The sequence below is a fragment of the Pseudorca crassidens genome, chromosome Y (assembly GCF_039906515.1).
Source record: "Pseudorca crassidens isolate mPseCra1 chromosome Y, mPseCra1.hap1, whole genome shotgun sequence".
NCBI classification, from domain to species: domain Eukaryota; kingdom Metazoa; phylum Chordata; class Mammalia; order Artiodactyla; family Delphinidae; genus Pseudorca; species Pseudorca crassidens.
In genome coordinates, this window is record NC_090318.1 from 18,822,515 (window position 1) to 18,842,211 (window position 19,697).

General features: G+C 43.2%; 1 protein-coding gene and 1 pseudogene across 1 annotated transcript in view; both read left to right on the forward strand.

Moving 5' to 3' along the window:
- LOC137217813 (H(+)/Cl(-) exchange transporter 4-like) overlaps positions 1 to 19,697 on the forward strand; it is a 74,363-nt gene that overhangs the window by 20,947 nt on the left and 33,719 nt on the right. The window contains 1 exon segment of the mRNA XM_067724773.1: positions 15,218 to 15,372. Within this exon segment, the coding sequence (XP_067580874.1) occupies positions 15,229 to 15,372 (144 nt within the window). The 5' untranslated portion in view covers positions 15,218 to 15,228.
- LOC137217925 (U4 spliceosomal RNA) lies at positions 17,744 to 17,866 on the forward strand (annotated as a pseudogene).

Consider the following 19,697-nt stretch of genomic DNA (forward strand, 5'->3'; position numbering starts at 1 on the left):
TGCTCTGTAATGACTGATAGAAACAGTTGTCAGTGAAGACAGCTCTGAAATTTCTGGAAAGTTCCCTAGGCTTAACCAGTATTTGTGCAGAGACAAAAAGTTTTGATGAATAAAGATTCTTTGCTTGTCCCAGAGCGTGTGGAAGGGGCGGGTACTAAGATTCAGTCTCTGTGACATCTGCTCTGGGTGGAAAGCACCTGAGAAACAGTCCAGCCCAGGACTGTAGTTTTTGAGAGGAGGGCGGTGAGGGTCAGCGGGGGTCAGCGGAGGTCACACAGCCAGATGGGATTCACGCAAATTTCTCGGTTAGTGGTCTTTTCATTTTGAGTAGATGTATTTCATTTGAAAGAAAATAGTCTCTAATAAATGTAAACACTTTGAGGAGTTTTCAGGAGAAGATATTTAAAATGCCAGGCATGGATTCATGTTTTAATGGCCTCACGAGTTCTTGGTGAACAGAAATCGCAGCAGGTCCCCCAAACGTTCAGTTTGACTTGCTTAATCTCCCTGAGCAGAACTGGAATCCATCAGGTCCCTTCTGTGAGCTACAGACATCAAAGGACTGATTAGATAAACTTTGGGAATGAGGGAACATGCAGGGTGGTAAGGAAAATGTGTTTCCATGAAATACTTAAGGGGTTTTTTTTTTTAAACATTATTATTATTATTTTATTGGAGTGTAGTTGCTTTCCAATGTTGTGTTAGTTTCTGCTGTACAACAAAGTGAATCAGCTATACGTATACATATATCCCCTCCCTGTTGGACCTCCCTCCCCCCCCCCCCCCGCCCCCCGCAATCTCGCCCATCTAGTTCATCACAGAGCACTGAGCTGAGGTCCCTGTGCCGCACAGCAGGTTCCCACTAGCTATCTGTTTTACACGTGGTAGTGTATATATGTCAATTCTAATCTCCCAATTCATCCCACCCTCCCATTCCACCCCCCATGTCCATTCTCTATGTCTGGGTCTCTATTCCTGCCCTGCAAATAGGTTCATCTGTACCATTTTTCTAGGTTCCACATGTATGCATTAACACAACGATATTTGTTTTTCTCTTTCTGACTTACTCCACTCTATATGACAGGCTCTAGGTCCATCCACATCTCTACAAATGACCCAGTTTCATTCTTTGTTATGGCTGAGTAATATCCCATTGTATATATGTGCCACATCTTTATCCATTCATCTGTTGTTGTTTTTTTTAACATATTTATTGGAGTGTAATTGCTTTACAATGGTATGTTAGTTTCTGCTGTATAACAAAGTGAATCAGCTATATGTATACATATATCCCCGTATCTCCTCCCTCTTGTGTCTGCCTCCCACCCTCCCTATCCCACCCCTCTAGGTGGTCACAAACCACCGAGCTGATCTCCTTATGCTATGCGGCTGCTTCCCACTAGCTATCTGTTTTACATTTGGTAGTGTATATATGTCCATGCCGCTCTCTTACTTTGTCCCAGCTTACCCTTCCCCCTCCCCATATCCTCAAGTCCATTCTCTAGTAGGTCTGCATCTTTATTACCGTCTTGCCCCTAGGTTCTCCTGACCGTTTTTTTTTTTTTTTAGATTCCATATATATGTGTTAGCATACGGTATTTATTTTTCTCTTTCTGACTTACTTCACTCTGTATGACAGACTCTAGGTCCATCCACCTCACTACAAGTAACTCAATTTTGTTTCTTTTTATGGCTGAGTAATATTCCATTATATATATGTGCCACATCTTCTTTATCCATTCATCTGTCGGTGGACACTTAGGTTCCTTCCATGTCCTGGCTATTGTAAATAGTGCTGCAATAAACATTGGGGTACATGTCTCTTTTTGAATTATGGTTTTCTCTGGGTATATGCCTAGTAGTGGTGTTGCTGGGTCATATGGTGGTTCTAGTTTCACATTTTTTTTTTTTTTTGCAGTACATGGGCCTCTCACTGCTGTGGCCCCAACCCGCTGCCGAGCACAGGCTCCAGAAGCGCAGGCCCAGCGGCCACGGCTCATGGGCCCAGCCACTCCGCGGCATGTGGGATCCTCCCGGACCAGGGCACGAACCCGTGTCCTCTGCATCGGCAGGCGGACTCTCAACCACGGCGCCACCTGGGAAGCCCCTATTTTTACTTTTTTAAGGAACCTCCATACTGTTCTCCATAGTGGCTGTATCAGTTTACACTCCCACCAAAAGTGCAAGAGGGTTCCCTTTTCTCCACACCCTCTCCAGCATTTATTGTCCGTAGGTGTTTTGATGATGGCGTTCTGACTGGTGTGAGGTGATACCTCATTGTAGTTTTGATCTCCATTTCTCTAATAATTAGTGATGTTGAGCATCTTTTCAGGTACCTCTTGGCCATCTGTATGTCTTCTTTGGTGAAATGTCTATTTAGGTCTTCTGCCCATTTTTTGATTGGGTTGTTTGTTTTTTTGATATTGAGCTGCATGAGCTGTTTGTATATTTTGGAGATTAATCTGTTGTTGGTTGCTTCATTTGCAAATATTTTTTCCCATTCTGAGGGTTTTCTTTTGGTCTTGTTTATGGTTTCCTTTGCTGTGCAAAAGCTTTTAAGTTTCGTTAGGTCCCATTTGTTTATTTTTGTTTTTATTTTCATTATTCTAGGAGGGGAGTCCAAAAAGATCTTGCTGTGATTTATGTCAAAGAGTGTTTTTCCTATGTTTTCCTCTAAGAGTTTTATAGTGCCTGGTCTTACATTTAGGTCTTTACTGCATTTTGAGTTTATTTTTGTGTATGGTGTTAGGGAGTGTTCTAATTTCATTCTTTTACATGTAGCTGTCCAGTTTTCCCAGCACCACTTATTGAAGAGACTGCCTCTTTTCCATTGTATATTCTTGCCTCCTTTGTCATAGATTTTTTGACCAGAGGTGTGTGGGTTTATCTCTGAGCTTTCTATCCTGTACCATTGATCTATATTTCTGTGTTTGTGCCAGTACCATACTGTCTTGATGACTGTAGCTTTGTAGTATAGTCTGAAGTCAGGGAGCCTGATTCCTCCAGCTCCATTTTTGTTTCTCAAGATTGCTTTGGCTATTTGGGGTCTTTTGTGTTTCCATACAAATTGTAAAATGATTTGTTCTATTTCTGTGAAAAATGCCATCGGTAATTTGATAGGGATGGCATTGAATCTGTAGATTGCTCTGGGTAGTATAGTCATTTTCACAATGTTGATTCTTCCAGTCCAAGAACATGGTATATCTTTCCATGTGTTTGTGTCATCTTTGATTTCTTTCATCAGTGTTTTATAGTTTTCTGAATACAGGTCTTTTCCCTTCTTAGGTACATTTATTCCTAGGTATTTTATTCTTTTTGTTGTGATGGTAAATGGGATCGTTTCTTTGATTTCTCTTTCTGATCTTTTGTTGTTAGTGTATAGGAATGCAAGAGATTTCTGTGCATTAATTTGGTATCCTGCAACTTTACCAAACTCATTGATTAGCTCTAGTAGTTTTCTGGTGGCATCTTTAGGATTTTCTTTGTATAGTATCATGTCATCTGCAAACAGTGACAGTTTTACTTTTTCTTTTCCAATTTGTATTCCTTTTATTTCTTTTTCTTCTCTGATTGCCATGGCTAGGACTTCAAAAAACTATGTTGAATAATAGTGGTGAGAGTGGACATCCTTGTCTTGTTCCTGATCTTAGAGGAAATGCTTTCAGTGTTTCAACATTGAGAATGATGTTTGCTGTGGGTTTGTCATATATGGCCTTTATTATGTTGAGGTAGGTTCCCTCTATGCCCACTTTCTGGAGAGTTTTATCATAAATGGGTGTTGAATTTTGTCAAAAGCTTTTTCTGCATCTGTTGAGATGATCACGTTTTTTATTCTTCAGTTTGTTAATATGCTGTATCACATTGATTGATTTGTGTATGTTGAAGAATCCTTGCTTCCCTGGGATAACTCCCACTTGATCATAGTGTATGATCCTTTAATGTGTTGTTGGATTCTGTTTGCTTTTGTTGAGTTTTTTTTGCGTCTACGGTCATCAATGATGTTGGTCTGTAATTTTCTTTTTTTGTGATATCTTTGATCTTGGTATCAGGGTGATGGTGGCCTCGTAGAACAAGTTTGGGAGTGTTCTTCCCTCTGCATATTTTTGGGGGAGTTTGAGAAGGATAGGTGTTGGCTGTTCTCTAAATGTTTGATAGAATTCGCTTGTGAAGCCGTCTGGTCCTGGACTTTTATTTGCTGGAAGATTTTTAATTACAGTTTCAATTTCATTACTTGTGATTGGTCTGTTTATATTTTCTAATTCTTCCTAGTTCAGTGTTGGAAAGTTGTATCTTTCTAAGAATTTGTCCATTCTTCCAGGTTGGCCATTTTATTGGCATATAGTTGCTTGTAGTAGTCTCTTATGATCCTTTGTATTTCTGCGGTGTCAGTTGTTATTTCTCCTTTTTCATTTGTAATTTCATTGATTTAAATCCTCTCCCTTTTTTTCTTAGAGTCTGGCTAAAGGTTTATCAATTTTGTTTATCTTCTCAAAGAACCAACTTTTAGTTTTATTGATCTTTGCTATGTGTTCTTCTTTTCTATTTCATTTATTTCTTCTCTGATCTTTATGATTTCTTTCCTTCTACTAACTTTGGAGTTTTTTTTTGTTGTTGTTGTTCTTCTTTCTCTACTTGCTTTAGATTTAAGTTTAGATTGTTTATTTGAGATTTTTCTTGTTTCTTGAGGTGAGATTAAATTGCTATAAACTTCCCTTTTAGAACTGCTTTTGCTGCGTCCCATAGGTTTTGAGTTTTTGTGTTTTCATTGTCATTTGTTTTTGTGTATTTTTTAGTTTCTTCTTTGATTTCTTCAGTGATCGCTTGGTCATTTAGCAGCATAGTGTTTAGCTTCCACGTGTTTGTGTTTTTTACAGTTTTTTTTTCCTGTGATTGATTTCTAATCTCATAGCATTGTGGTCGGAAAAGATGCCTGATGAGTCCAGGAGGGATATGAACTATTACTGTACCCATTTTACAGATAAGGAAATTGAGGCACAGAGAGTTTAAGGCTTGGGTAGAACCCCATGGCAGACATAAGTTGGCCTGGACCTTAGCACAGAAGTCTGGTTTTTCCCGGGAAGCAGAGCCAATCAGATTTAAGAGGATGGACAAACCAAAAACTGTTAAAAGAAACTTTGTTGTTAACTTGAATGCTGATTTAGTAACTCAGAATGAGGCGTGGGCTAGAATTTTCAGGAAAGGTGCTCTCTGTTCTCTGTACCTGAAGTGCTCCTGGAAGCCATGGCACAGAGCCAGGGACTGCTTGGGGGTGTTCTTGGTGGCTCCTACCATCCTTTTCTGAGGGTCAGATGTCCCCCAAATCATCCTGAGGATGCCAGTGCAGAGGAGACTGGTCTGGACTTATGAGGCTGTGCAGGAGTCAAACTGACAAGCTAATTCTCTTTGTACTTTTTTTTTTCTAGGCTGTCTCATCTGCTCACATATTTATTTTTGAGTCTGTTTATCCTATGTGTGATAAAATTGGGACTTAGACATTTTTGGTAGGTGCGTAGATGGAACCTAAAAAAATTCTGTAATGGGGCCTTGCCTTTGTTACCGCAGCGGTTCAGAGATAACCACACACTTAAAGGAACTCAAAACACTTCAGTGAAGATTGACCACATGCCAGAGACAGTGATGGGAGTGCAAATATAAGTAAGTCATTTTTCGTCACTGCAGAGGGTCATGGTGGAGTGGGAAGATGTTCCAGCCACAATGTAATTAGGAGTTCTGATAATGCTTTGGGGCAGAGTGACATCAGCAAAATGGTAAGATAGAAAGCTGTGGCTATTGTTCCCTCACAGAAACAGCAATAACAATGATATAGAGACCTTTATGAGAATTCTAGATTCCAGTCAGGAAGTTGCAGGACCCCAGAAGAGCACAAAGCCAAAAACAGTTGCTTTGAAACAGATAAGAGGAGTGATTTCACTTTACCTGTGTCGGCCCCTCCTCCAAGATGGCACAGTTCAGCAGTGAGAGAGACTGCCTGCAGTTTCTCCTCCTGGGGAAAGAGAGAGTAGAACGTGTCTCCAACATCTCAACCTTTCAGAGCCCTACCTCAGGGCTCGCCTTCCTCCCCACTTATAGCACTGATGGAACCAGCATAGGTTGGAGGCCTGAGGGTAGCTGAGAACAGTGAAAGTGGTGGGTGGCTTGTGGCAGCTGGCATGGATTTGCATGATTGGGAGAAGACCCTCAACTTGAGGCTTCTCACTCATGAGGGAGAGGAGTAAAGAGTGCGTCCAATGTCCTGGCTTTTCTGAGGACAGCCTGAGGGGACTGGTTTCTGTTTAACTTCATTCCTCATTTGGAGCAAGAGACAGGAAGAGAGGTGGAGTTTGCATCCAGCTCTCTGGATTTTTGCAGGGCTGCCTGAGGAATTGATTTCTCTTTGGTCTGATTAGAGGTACGGACAAGGAGCTGCCTGGTTGCCACTGAGAACCCAGGAGAGTGAGGTGGCTTGCTGCTATAGAACCAGAGAACTTGCAGAGCCAAGGACAGATACCAGAGGGAGCAAGAGAACAAATCTCGTGAACAAATAAACTGGCAAGTTCCTTTAATTAGTACTTTACACGCACAGGTCCAGAGAAAATGCATCAGCAGAAAAGGTTTGAGAGGCCTCCAGATTTTCTAGTTGGGCTGACTAGTGAAGGTCCTTCTCGGTACAAAACTAGTTTGTAAAGACTGAGAGAGGTGGCTCTCTTTTCACATGTGTAGATACCAATAGCAAAGTTGAAAGAACATGATGAATGGGCAAACACGACTCAACCAAATAAACAAAATAAATAACCAGAAACCAATCCCAAAGAAACACAGGTATATGATTTACCTGATAAAGAATTCAAAGTAAACTGTCATAAAGATGCTCAACAAGCTCAGGAAAACAATCCATGAATAAAACGAGCATTTTAACAAAGAGATAGAAAATATAAAAAAGAAACAGAAATTTTGGAGCTGAAGAATATAATAGTAGAACAGAAAACCTCACTTGAGGTGTTCAACAACAGACTTGATGGAACAGAAGAAAGAATCAGTGACCTCAAAAGCAGGTAATTGGAAATTATCCAATCAGAGGACCAAAAAAAAAAAAAAGAGTGAAGAAAGCCTAAGGGACTTAAGGGACTCCTCCATCAGGTGAAAAAGTACATGTATATGGGAGTCTCAGAAGAAGAAGAAGAGAAAGAAAAGGGCAGAAAGCTTATTTAAAGAAATAATGACAGAAAACTTACCAAATCTGGGAAGGAAAATGGACATCCAGATCCAAGAAACCAAAAAAATTCTGTAAAAGTTGAATGAAAGAAGTCCACACTGAGTCACATTGTAATCAAACTGTCAGGAGTCAAAGACAGAACTGTGAAAGCAACAAGAGAAATCCACTCATGTCATACAAAGACCCCCATAAGACTGTCAGTGGATTTCTCAGCAGAACCTTTGCAGGCCATAAGAGAGTGGGATGACATATTCAAAGTGCTGGGGGAAAAAAAAAAAAAAGAAACCCCAGCTAACCAGGAATTCTATATCTGGCAAAACTGTCCTTAAAAAAATCAAGGATAGATAAAGACTCCCAGATAAACAAAAGCTGAGGGAGTTCATCACCAAGAGACTTGCCTTAGGAAATGCTAAAGGGAGTCCTTTGAGGTGGAATGAAAGGATGCTAAACAGCAACACAAAAACATTTGAAAGTCTAAAGCTCGCTGGTAATCATATGGACAAATACAGAATACTGTAATGCTGCAGTGGAGGTGTGTAAATCAGTGAATTCTGGTATAGAAGTTAAAAAAATAAAGTATAAAAAAGAACTATACCTATAAAAAATGTTAACAGGTGCACAATATAAAATATGTAACTCATGACATCAATAATATAAAATGTGTATGGGGGGAGAGGTAAAAGTGTAGAGTTTCTGTATGTGATTGAAGTAAGTTGTTATCAACTTAAAGTAAATTTTTATCACTATGTTTTATGTAAGCCCCATGGTAACCACAAGAAAATACTTATAGAAGATACACAAAAGAAAATGAAAAGGAATCAAAGCATGTACCTACCAAAGAAAAAAATCAAATGAAACACAAAGGAAAACAGTAAGAAAGGAAAAGAGGAACAAAAGAGCTACAAGACAGGCAGAAAACAATGAACAAAATGGCAGTAGTAAGATCTTTCTTATCAATAATTATTTTAAATGTAAATGGATTAAACTCCCTAATCAAAAGACTTCACGTGGCTGAATGGATTAAAAAAAAACCAAGATCCAACTCTATGCAGGCTGTAAGAGACTCACTTTAGAATTAAGGACAAATAGAAGCTGAAAGTGAAAGGATAGAAAAAGATATTCCATACAAATGACAACCAAGAGAGCAAGATGGCCAGAAGAAACAGAGGACTTGAACAGTGGTATAGATCAAGTGGACCTAACAGACATTTGTCGAATGTTCCACCCAACAGTAGCAGAATACACATTCTTCTCAAGCACACACAACATTCTCCAGGATAGATCTCATGTTATGTCAACAGAATAAGTCTCAACAAATTTAAGAAGATTGAAATTATACCAGCTATGCTCTCTGATCACAATGGAATGAAACGATAAATCAGTGGAAGGAAAATAGGAAAGTTCACAAACATATGGAAATGAAACAACGCACTCTTGAACAACCAGTGGGTCATAGAAGAAACCAAAAGGAAAATTAGAAAATATCTTGAGACAAATGAAAACAAAAACACAGCATACCAAAACTTATGGGATGCAGCAAAAGCAGTATTAAGAGGGAAGTTTATAGTGATAAACACCTACATTTAAAAAGAAGATTCTAAATAAACAACCTGACTTTACACCTCAATGACCAAAAAAAGAACAAACTAAGCCCAAAGTTAGCAGAAGGAAGGACATAATAGTGATTAGGGGAAATAAATGAAATACAGAATAGAAAAGCAGTTGAAAAATCAATGAGACTAAGAGTTGGTGTTAACATCAATTTTTTGTTAAATAGCCCCATCTTTTTGTTAAAGGTCAACAAAATTGACAAAGCTTTAGCTAGACTAAGAAAAAAAAGGAGAAGACTCAGATAAAATCGGCAATGAAGGAGGAGACATTGCAACTGATGCCACAAAAATAAGAAGGATTATAAGAGACTCCTATAAGGAGTTATATGCCAGGAAACTGGATAATCTAGAAAAAAATGATAAATGCCTAGAACTATACAACCTGCCAAGACTGAATAATGAAGAATAGAAAATGTGAACAGACCTGTAACTAGTAAAGAGGTGGACTTTGTGATAAAAAAGCCTCCCAACATAGAAAAGCCCAGGACCAGATGGTTTCATTGGTGAATTCTATCAAATTTTTAAAGAAGAATTAATTCAGTTTCTTTTCAAACTCTTCTAAAAGAAATTGAAGAAGAGGGAACACTTCCAGACTCTTTTATGAAGCCAGCATTACCCTGATACCAAAGCCAGAAAAAGACACTACAAGAAAATAAAATTGGAGACCAGTATCCCTGATGAGTATAGATGCAAAAATCCTCAACAAAATACTACAAACTGAATTCAACAGCATATTAAAAGGATCTTACACCATGACCAAATGGGATTTATCACTAGGTGCCATGATGGTTCAACATCTGAAAATAAACCCATGTGATACACTACATTAACAGAATGAAGAATAAAAATTACATAATCATCTCAATAGATGCAGAAAAAACATTTGACAAAATTCAACACCCTTTCGTGATTAAAAACATTCAACAAGCTAGGATAGCTTGTTGAATATGAAAAGCCCACAGCTACCCTCATACTCTGTAGATCCTCTCTTGCCTTTAAGGATTGGATAAAAGACCTAGGTGTCCTTTGTGTCTTCCAAAGTCCCTGTGTAAATATGGTTGTGTAAGAGAGATGCTCTTTCTTCAGGATGGTCACCTCCAGTGTGAAGTTCGATTCCATCCTGTCTCTGTTGCCAGCTGTGTTATCTGTTGCTGCAACTAAGTTAGTTGTCCTCCCTTGCAACTAACTTAGCCATCTTCATTTCTTCTCTCCCTTGGAGCCCACGTAAATCATACCTGTTAAACATTGTTATGATGCTGCTACATGACAACCTTTTCAAAAAAACCCGGTGGCTTAAAACAATAACCATTCATTTTTCTCACGGTCTGCAGGTCAGCTGGGTGGTTTGATTGGGTCAAAGCCAGCTGCTCTTGGCTGGGCTCACTCATGAATCTGTGCTTGGTGAGCCTGGATGATCTAGGATGGCCTCAGTTGAGATGACCCACCTTGACTCCCTGTGGTCGCTCATCTTCCAGCATCTAGCCTGGCTTCTGCTCATGGCAGAAGGCCCAGGAAGAAAGCAGAGGCCACGTCGCCTTCGGGGTCTAGACTCAGTACATGCATGCTGTCACTTCCACTGCATGTCCCAAGGCCAGCCCTGATTCAGGAGCTGGAGAAATAGACTCTACCTCTTAATGAAGAGGAGCCGCAAGGTCCCACTGAAAATGCTGTAGATGCAGGGACAGGTAGAGAATCTGAGCTGGTTCTGTGTTCAGTGCACCGTGTAGATCGGGAGTCAGCAAACGTTTTCTGTAAATGGCCAAATAGTAAACATTTGAGGCTTTGGGGGCCATTTGGCCTTTGTCATAACTACTCAACTGTGCCGTTGCGATGTGAAAGCAGCCATAGACAATATGTGGAGTGGGCATGGCTGTGTTCCTCTAGAACTGATTTACAAAGTCAGGCAGCAGGCTGGATTTAGCCCACAGCCTGCAGTTTGCTGTGCTCTGACCTCGACGATCCAGACCAAGTAGGAATCTCAGATGCAGGATCTAGGATGCTGTCCTTCCTGAAATCATAAGCAGAGGTGTCATCTGCCAGCAGAAGTGCTCTTATTGGCGAGAAGAAATAAAACCAGGTGAGAGGAGCAAGGGCTCCCCTCTAGGGTGCAGATGACTATAGTTGACCCTTGAACAACGTGGGAGTTAGGGACACTGACCCCCAGCGCAGTCGAAAAGCCGCATCCTGCTCTCACTGCCTCAAAACCAAAGGAATTGATGAATGACTCACCCAAGGGCAGGAAGCTGAAACAGTCTGGATAGAATCAGGACTCAAACCCTAGTTCTTGTGATTCTACATATTGGGCTCTCTAATCGAACACAAACTTTTCCCCTCACGTAGGTAAAGATCTGTAAAACGAAAATACAGGTATGATATTTATCGAACTAAATCCACGTATAAGTGGACCCACCCAGTTCAAACCTGGGTTGTTCAGGGGTCAGCAGTCTTTGCATCCCTTTGGGTGCCGTATTGAACTTACACAGGTTAAGTTTATTTCTCATCAAGTCCCTGGAGTTCATTCCTTTTTGTTCCTGTGTTTGGCTGGATTCTCATTTCCTATCCATCTATATCTCCCAGGGGATCCCAGATAGAATTCTTTCCATTTTTCTTTTCTTAAAGTTTTTGGCCATGCCACACAGCTTGCAGGATCCTACTTCCTTGACCAGGGTTCGAACCCCTGCCCTCAGCAGTGAAAGTGCTGAGTCCTAACCACTGGACCACCAGGGAATTCCCTCTTTCCGTTATTTCTGACCTGGATGCCCTCTTCTTACGCTTCTGGTCCTCCTGTCTTTCTTAACCCGAGCTTCAGAAGCGAAGTCACCACCTCCTTCTGGGCCCCCAGGGAAAGCCTCCAATTAGATCTACGGATTAGATCATGTTTATTTTCCTTTACCAATTATGCGTCTGATTGTCAGGACGATGACATGCTCCACCAAAGTTTAAAGATACATTTGTTCTCCAGAGTGACTTTTTGTTTCAATCATTATTGCCTGGAGTTGTTGCTTGACTAGAGATTTGGTTAAATTTCAGGTAACATGATCTTCTTTTTTTTTTTTTTTTTTGCGGTACGCAGGCCTCTCACTGTTGTGGCCTCTCCCGTTGTGGAGCACAGGCTCCGGACGCGCAGGCTCAGCGGCCATGGCTCACGGGCGCAGCCGCTCCGCGGCATGTGGGATCTTCCCGGACCGGGGCACGAACCCGTGTCCCCTGCATCGGCAGGCGGACTCTCAACCACTGCGGCACCAGGGAAGCCCATGAACTTCTTTTTAATAGAATGTCCAGGTCTCTGCAATTCTTCGATCTGCTGGCTCGGGTTTTCTTACACGGGCTACCCATTGTGGGTCAGCAGCCTGCCATCTTCTTTTTCCCCTCAGAGATTTTCTTTACCGCATAAAATACAAGGCTATTACCATCTTGTTTTTCTAGAAATGAAAATGAAATCTTTGCTTTCTAATTTTATTCCTTCCCTTTTATTATTGGTTGCCACTGACTTCTGCAATATGATTCTTCCCTGGACATTAATCAGTGGGTATAGTTTTCAGCTTGACATGGCTCAGACTTCAAACTTTTAAAGTAGCAAAGTTGCATAGACAGTCAATAAATCAATAACTATCGCCATTTTATTGCTTGTAAGGTGATTACTCCACTTTGCCTGTAGCGACTTTTCAATTTGATCAAAATGCAGTTTTGTCAGGTCGTGGTTGAGTCCTCCAGATATAAAAATACATAAAGCAATTGAGAGAAGCCTGTGCTCAAATATTTTAATAACTACCCTGCACTTCTTTAACCATCTTATTCCGGCACTTTTGTGGTTTCCGTCCTATAATTCAAATTTCCATGCTCTTTGCCAAAGAAATTTTGGTTTAGTGTTTATTCCAACCTCTTGTCTTTGTAAGAGTGTATTATTTTTCTTGCTAACTGGTGGTGAACATTGGTCCTGCTGCAAAGCGTTTTCTCTGTGTCTGATTATTTCCTGTGTGATCTGTAAATCAGGTTCTGATGGTGGTGTAACATGGAAGATGACTTGGTTTATTTGAGATTGTTTTCCAGACAATGGGAGGCGGAATAATAGGAGCGGAATTATTATCTTAGGCAGGAAAGGAAGAAATCCTCCACTTTGCTTACTGCCCTGGCAGCAGGCACCCTTTTGACTGTATTTTAAGGAAAATTAGAAGTGAGGGCCTGCACTCAGGGCTGCTTGCCCGGGGCAGTGTGCTGCCAGCCTGGTATGGCTCTTTGTCTTAGTCTGTTCCTGCTGCTATAACAAAATACCACAGACTGGATGGCTTATAAACAACAGACATTTATTCCTCACAGTTCGGGAGGCTGGCAGTCTGAGATCAGGGTGCCAGCATGGTCAGGTGATGGTTCTTTTTCCAGTCACAGATTTCCTATTGTGTCCTTACATGGTGGAAGGGGCAGAGGAGCTCCCTGGGGCCTCTTTTATAAGGGCACTAGTCCCATTCTTGAAGGTACTGCCCTTATGACCCAGTCACCTCCCAAAGACCCCATCTTCTAATACCATCTTTTGGGGGTTAGGCTTTCAATGTATGAATTTGGGTGGGGAGACACACACGTTCAGACCATAGCATGGCTCACGTGGCAGGTTGTCCTGCCTCCTTGTCATGCCCATGGCATCCCCCCCGCCCCCAGTGCAGAGGACCACTCCCTCTGTGGATCACCTTGGCTCCCACCAGTGAGTTAAGTCTTAGCATTTTCACTCTGCTGTTGCTGTACGTCTCGAGTATCCGCAGAGGTTGTCTGCCTCAGTGGTCCGCTTTATCTCCCAGGAGAACGGGTTACTGGTTTGACTACAGTGATTTGGTTTTGAGTGGTATGCCTCAACCCTGTTTCCCCCAGGCCTCTCATGTTGATGCCCTGCTTTTGCAGAAGGTGAGGTTTTCCAGAAATGGTTATAGTTGACCCTCATTATGAGCGGTTGGTTCCGTATTTGTGAATTTGCCTGCTCACTAAAATGTATTTGTAACATCCAGCGCAATACATGGGGCGCTTGCCCAGTCATTCGCACAGTGCACGTGCAGAGCCTCAAAAAGTTTGAGTTGCCAGGAATGCACGATCCCAGCTAAGGTTGGAGAAATTGGTGCTCTGCCGTCTTGTTTCAGTGCCCAGACCAGAAACAAGCGTTCTTTTCACAGTCTCTTTAGTGCCATATTTTTCGCATTTTTGTGCTTTTTTTATTGGTAATTTTGCCGTTTGCAGCGGCCTTGAAATGCAGGGCAGGAGTGTCTGTAGTGTTTCGAGAAGCCTTCTGTCTGTAGCCTTCACGAGAAGGCTGTGCTGGGCCTCATGGAGAAAATATGTTTGTTAGACAAGCTTCCTACAGCGTGAGTAACAGTGCTGTTTGGCTATGAGTTCAGTGGATGAACCAACGATATATATTTGATAAGGTGTCTTTAAACAGAAACACACAAAACAAGGTTGTATATTGATTGATTGCTGAAGATGTTCTGACCAGAGGCTCGAAGGAACCTATCCCTGTAATTTCTCTTGGGGACGGTGATTTAGTACTCACTAATTAGGTGGCCATGGTGACTTTATAGCACAAAACTACCACAAATAATAAGAAAGTAACATTTGTCAGAAACAGACTCACAGACTTAGAGAATGAACTTACGGTTACTGAGGGGAAGGGTGGAGGAAAGGGATAGTTAGGGAGTTGGGGATTGACATGTACACCTGCTGTATATAAAATAGGTAACCAACAAGGACCTACTGTGTAGCACAGGGAACTCTGCTCAATATCCTGTAACAACCTAAATGGGAAAAGAATTGGAAAAAGATACATGTATATGTATAACTGAATCATTTTGCTGTACACCTGAAACTATCACAACATTGTTAATCAACTATACTCCAATATAACATAAAGATTTAAAAAAAAAAATTAACGTTTGTGTCTCCCCAAAATTCATATGTTGAAACCTAATCCCCAATGTGATGGTGTTGGGAGGAGGGGCCTTTGGGAGGTGATGAGGTCATGAAAGCTGAGTCCTCATGGATGGGATTAGTGACCTTATAAAAGAGACCCCAGAGAGCTCCACCAGATGAGGACACAGTGAGTAGATGGCCATCTGTGAACAGGAAGTGGGCTCTCACCAGACACTGAATCTCTAAGTAAGTGCCTTGATCTTGGACTTCACAGCCTCCGGAACTGTGAGAAATAAATGTGTGTTGTTGATGAGCCACCCAGTCTGTGGTATTTTTGTTACAGCAGCCTGTGCTCACTAAGACAGACTGTATGTATCTTTCATCACAGCAGAGGTGCCTATGCTGAAATGTCTTTCCTGTGCAAAAAAATAGCACACGTGGATTGTTCTGCCAGGTCGGTGCAGATGTTCTGCTCACGTTTTTAACGACAGGTTTTCTCTCCCAGGTGTAAGTAGCATGGTCAATGCAGGAGCGATGAGTGGCTCTGGAAACCTGATGGATTTCCTTGACGAGCCGTTCCCTGATGTGGGGACGTATGAGGACTTCCACACCATCGACTGGCTGAGGGAGAAGTCACGGGACACCGACAGACACAGAAAGGTACATGCTGTTCATAAGGACACTGTGAGGGGAATCCCTTCGGAGGGCTGGGCCATGCTTCTATCGGACAGTCACTGAGCTAGAGCTTGGGTTCATGTGTCATGTGCTGAGCTAGGTTCTAGAGAAGAGAAGGGCTAGTGGGAGAGGCAGAGATGTGGACAGGTAATTCTAATACCAGGTGCTTTGGGTGGAAGGCTATGTCATACAGAGCTGTGGTGTGGAGGGCAAGGAGTGGGGCTCTGGAACCAGACAGATTGGGTGCATCCTGACTTTGACATCTTTAGGTTGGCTGACTTCTGGGGTGCCATTTCTGGACCCCATCTTCTCATCTGTAAGGATGGAGTTAATTATACCAGAAGATTAAATCGGGCTCTATGTGTATGAAAGCACATATTACAGTGCCTGGCCTCTCGTAGGCAGTCAATATATATTTTTATGGGCTGCAGTAAGGTTATGTTATCAAGTGCTGTGGGATCATTTAGGAGGGATGGTTAGGGAGGGAGTTTTTAGAGAGGGTGTGATCTCAGTGGGGTCTTGAAGGATGACTAAGAATTTGCCAGGCAGAGGAAGGGGAAAGGATTCTCATCAGGAGTGGCTTTTTTAGGTCACAGAGGCATGAAATACCGTGGCACATTTAGGCAGTTCAAGGAGCTCTAAGGTTTGGTGGCAGATTCACGGAAGGGGAGGACTAGAGATGAGTCCGGCCACGTGGGCGATGGGGCCACATTGGGAACCACTGAGTAGACCATGAAGAGGAGTTTAGATTTCCTTTTTTTTTTTTAAGATTTATTTTATTATTTTAAAATTTTATTTATTTTTGGCTGCGGCGGGTCTTAGCAGCAGCACACGGGATCTTCGTTGAGACATGCGGGATCTTTTCGTTGTGGCGCGTGGGCTTCTCTCTAGTTGTGGTGGGTGGGTTTTCTCTCTCTACTTGTGGCTCACAGGCTCCAGGGTGCGTGGGCTCTGTAATTGTGGTCTGTAGTTGTGGCACACGGGCTGCAGAGCACGTGGGCTCTGTAGTTTATGGCACGTGGGCTCAACTAGAGTTGAGGTGCGCCAGCTCAGTAGTTGTGGTGCGTGGGCTTAGTTGCCTCACAGCATTTGGGATCTTAGTTTCCTGACCAGGGATCGAACCTGTGGCCCCTGCATTGTAAGGTGGACTCTCCACCACAGGACCACCAGGGAAGTCCCTGGATTTCCTGTTTACTTATTTATTTATTTTTCAAAGCCATTCTGAAGGAAGACATCACTTCGGTGTCACCGTTTTGAATACAAATCATTATTTTAGCCTAAATCGTAAGGTCTGTTCACAAAAGACCCTCTTCGACAAAGACTTCAATTCCTTCTTTCATTTTCCAAGCTACACGTTAACAACAAGAACGAACTTTCCTTCTCTTTCTTCATTTCTTCCTCCCTCCCTCCTCCCTCCCTCCCTCCCTCTCTCCCTCCCTCCTTCCCTCCTTCCTTCCTTCCTTTCCTTCCTTTCTTCATGGCTGCGTTGGGTCTTCGTTGCTGTGCGCGGGCTTTCTCTTAGTTGTGGCGAGCAGGGCCTACTCTTCGTTGAGGTGCATGGGCTTCTCATTGCAGTGGCTTCTCTTGTTGCGGAGCACAGGCTCTAGGCGTGTGGGCTTCAGTAGTTGTGGCACATGGGCTCAGCAGCTGTGGCTCGTGGGCTCTAGAGCGCAGGCTCAGTAGCTGTGGCACGCGGGTTTAGTTGCTCCGCGGCATGTGGGATCTTCCCAGACAAGGGCTCAAACCCATGTCCCCTGCATTGGCAGGTGGATTCTTAACCACTGCACCACCAGAGAAGTCCCAAGAGCTTTCTTTTTTTAACTGAAGTATAATTGATTTACAATGTTAATTTCAGGTGTACAGCAAAGTGATTCAGTTATACCTATATATTCTTTTCCCAATTCTTTTCCATTATAGGTTATTACAAAATATTAAATATAGTTCCCTGTGCTATAGAGTAGGACCTTATTGTTTATCCATTTTATATACGGTAGTGTGTATCTGTTCATCCGAACTCCTAATTTATCCCTCCCCCACCCTCTTTCCCCTTTGGTAACCATAAGTTGGTTTTCTATGTCTGTGAGTCTGTTTCTGTTTTGTAAATAAGTTGACTTGTGCCAGTTTTTTAGATTCCACATATAAGCAACATCATATGATATTTGTTTTTCTCTGACTTACTTCACTCAGTATGATAATCTCTAGGTCCATCCATGTTGCTGCAAGTGGCATTATTTCATTCTTTTTCACGGCTGAGTAATATTCCGTTGTATACGTGTACCACACCTTCTTTATCCATTCCTCTGTCAGTGGACATTCAGGTTGCTTCCATGTCGTGGCTATTGTCAATAGTGCTGTTAGCTTTGTGCAGTGGCAGTATCATAGCCAATGAGGTTTATCCGAGGCGTGATTACTGCTAATTGTAAATAGCGCTGCTATGAACATTGGAGTGCATGTATATATTCAAGTTAGAGTTTTCTCTGGATACATGCCCAGGAGTGGGATTGCCGGATCACGTGATAACTCTAATTTCAGTTTTTTAAGGAACCTCCATACTGGTCTCCATACTGGCTGTATCAACTTACATTCCCACCAACAGTGTAGGAGGGTCCCCTTTTCTCCACACCCGCTCCAGCACTGTTGTTTGTAGATTTTTTGATGATGGCCATTCTGACCAGTGTGCGGTGATACCTCACTGTAGTTTTGATTAACAGCAAGAAGGCTGAATGAGCCAGCCTGGATCACGCTTTCCAGGCAGATGGTTACATCTAAACACATTGTAAGAGCACCCGTTTGCCTCCCTGTGTTAACAGAAACCTACATTCCTGAGATCATCATTCCCCTCATAACCCTTTAGAGCAAGGGCTGGCAAACATTTTCTGTAAAGAGACAGAAGGTAAATATTTTCAGTTCGGCAGGTCAGATGGTCTCCGTGGCAACTACTGGACTCTGCTGTTGTAGCACAGGAGCAGCCATATAGAGCATGCGCACGTGCGGGCGAGGCTGCGAGCCAAGGAACCGGCGCTGAGCGGACACGCGCTGCGCTGGATTTGCTCGCCCTCGGTCGCCGACGGCCCCCTCACGGCTGCTTCGTCTCCGACTTGACCCCTCCGTGGAGGGGGCCCCGTCCTCGCCACTCTCTCCCGCCTTTCACTTGTGGCCACTCTGCTGGCTGCCCTCCTTCACCTCTATCTGCTTCCGCTAAGCATCCGTCACTGAGCCCCAGCCTGCCCCCCAGAACCCACTAACTCTGGCACTGCTCTGGGGCCCAACTGCTCCTGACCTCTCTCTCCAGACCCAGGCCACCTGGGCCGCTTCTAAAGCTTCAGCAGCCAGTCGCATGCCAAGGACCCCTCACGCTCCACCAACAGCCCTGACCCTGCCCTTGAACTGCACAGGCTTCTCTCGCCTGCCTACCCGCTCCAGCCACAGGCTGGACAAACAGTTCAAACTCACAGCGCCTGAAACCGAACTCAGTGGCCTCCCCCTGAAATCTGCTGCGTCCCCTTTCCCTCCTCTCGTCATCCAAGGCATCACCCTCTTCTGACCACAGCCAGGGCGTCATCCTGGCCCCACTGCCCACCTCCATCCTGGCAACGGCTCCTGTGAAGGATCTGGACCCCAAGCCTCTCTCCATCGGCACTTCACTGCCCTCTGTCAGATCTTCTTCCTCTTTCTCCTGAGCTCATTTCCAAGCTTCCTGTTTCTCCCCTGGCAGTGCATCTCTCTTGTATCCTGTGGCCATGAAAACGAAATCCAGGGCTTTCCCGGTGGCACAGCGGTTGAGAATCCACCTTCCATTGCAGGAGACACGGGTTCGAGCCCCGGTCCAGGAAGATCCCACATGCTGCAGAGCAGCTAAGCCCGTGCACCCCAACTACTGAGTCTGCACTCTAGAGCCCACGAGCCACAACTACTGAGCCCACACACCGCAACTACTGAAGCCCGTGCGCCTACAGCCCATGTTCCACAACAAGAGAAGCCACCTCAATGAGAAGCCAGCGCACCACAACAAAGAGGAACCCCCGCTCGCCACAACTAGAGAAAGCCCACGTGCAGCAATGAAGACCCAACACAGCCAAAACAAAGATCACATCACACTTAGTGAGGTTTTTTTAAGTAAGTGAACTTTTTTGGATTCTTTGGAGACTACCATGGCATCTTTCTAGCTCTGTGAACTAGAAAGCCCATTTAACCACTGTGCTAGGTAACTGAAAGAGTCACGTTAGCGGCAGTCTAGTTGCTTCATTATATTCGTTTTCTCAATCACCGTGTTTCCTGAGGAAACAGTTTCAGAGAAGGAAGCCTGAATT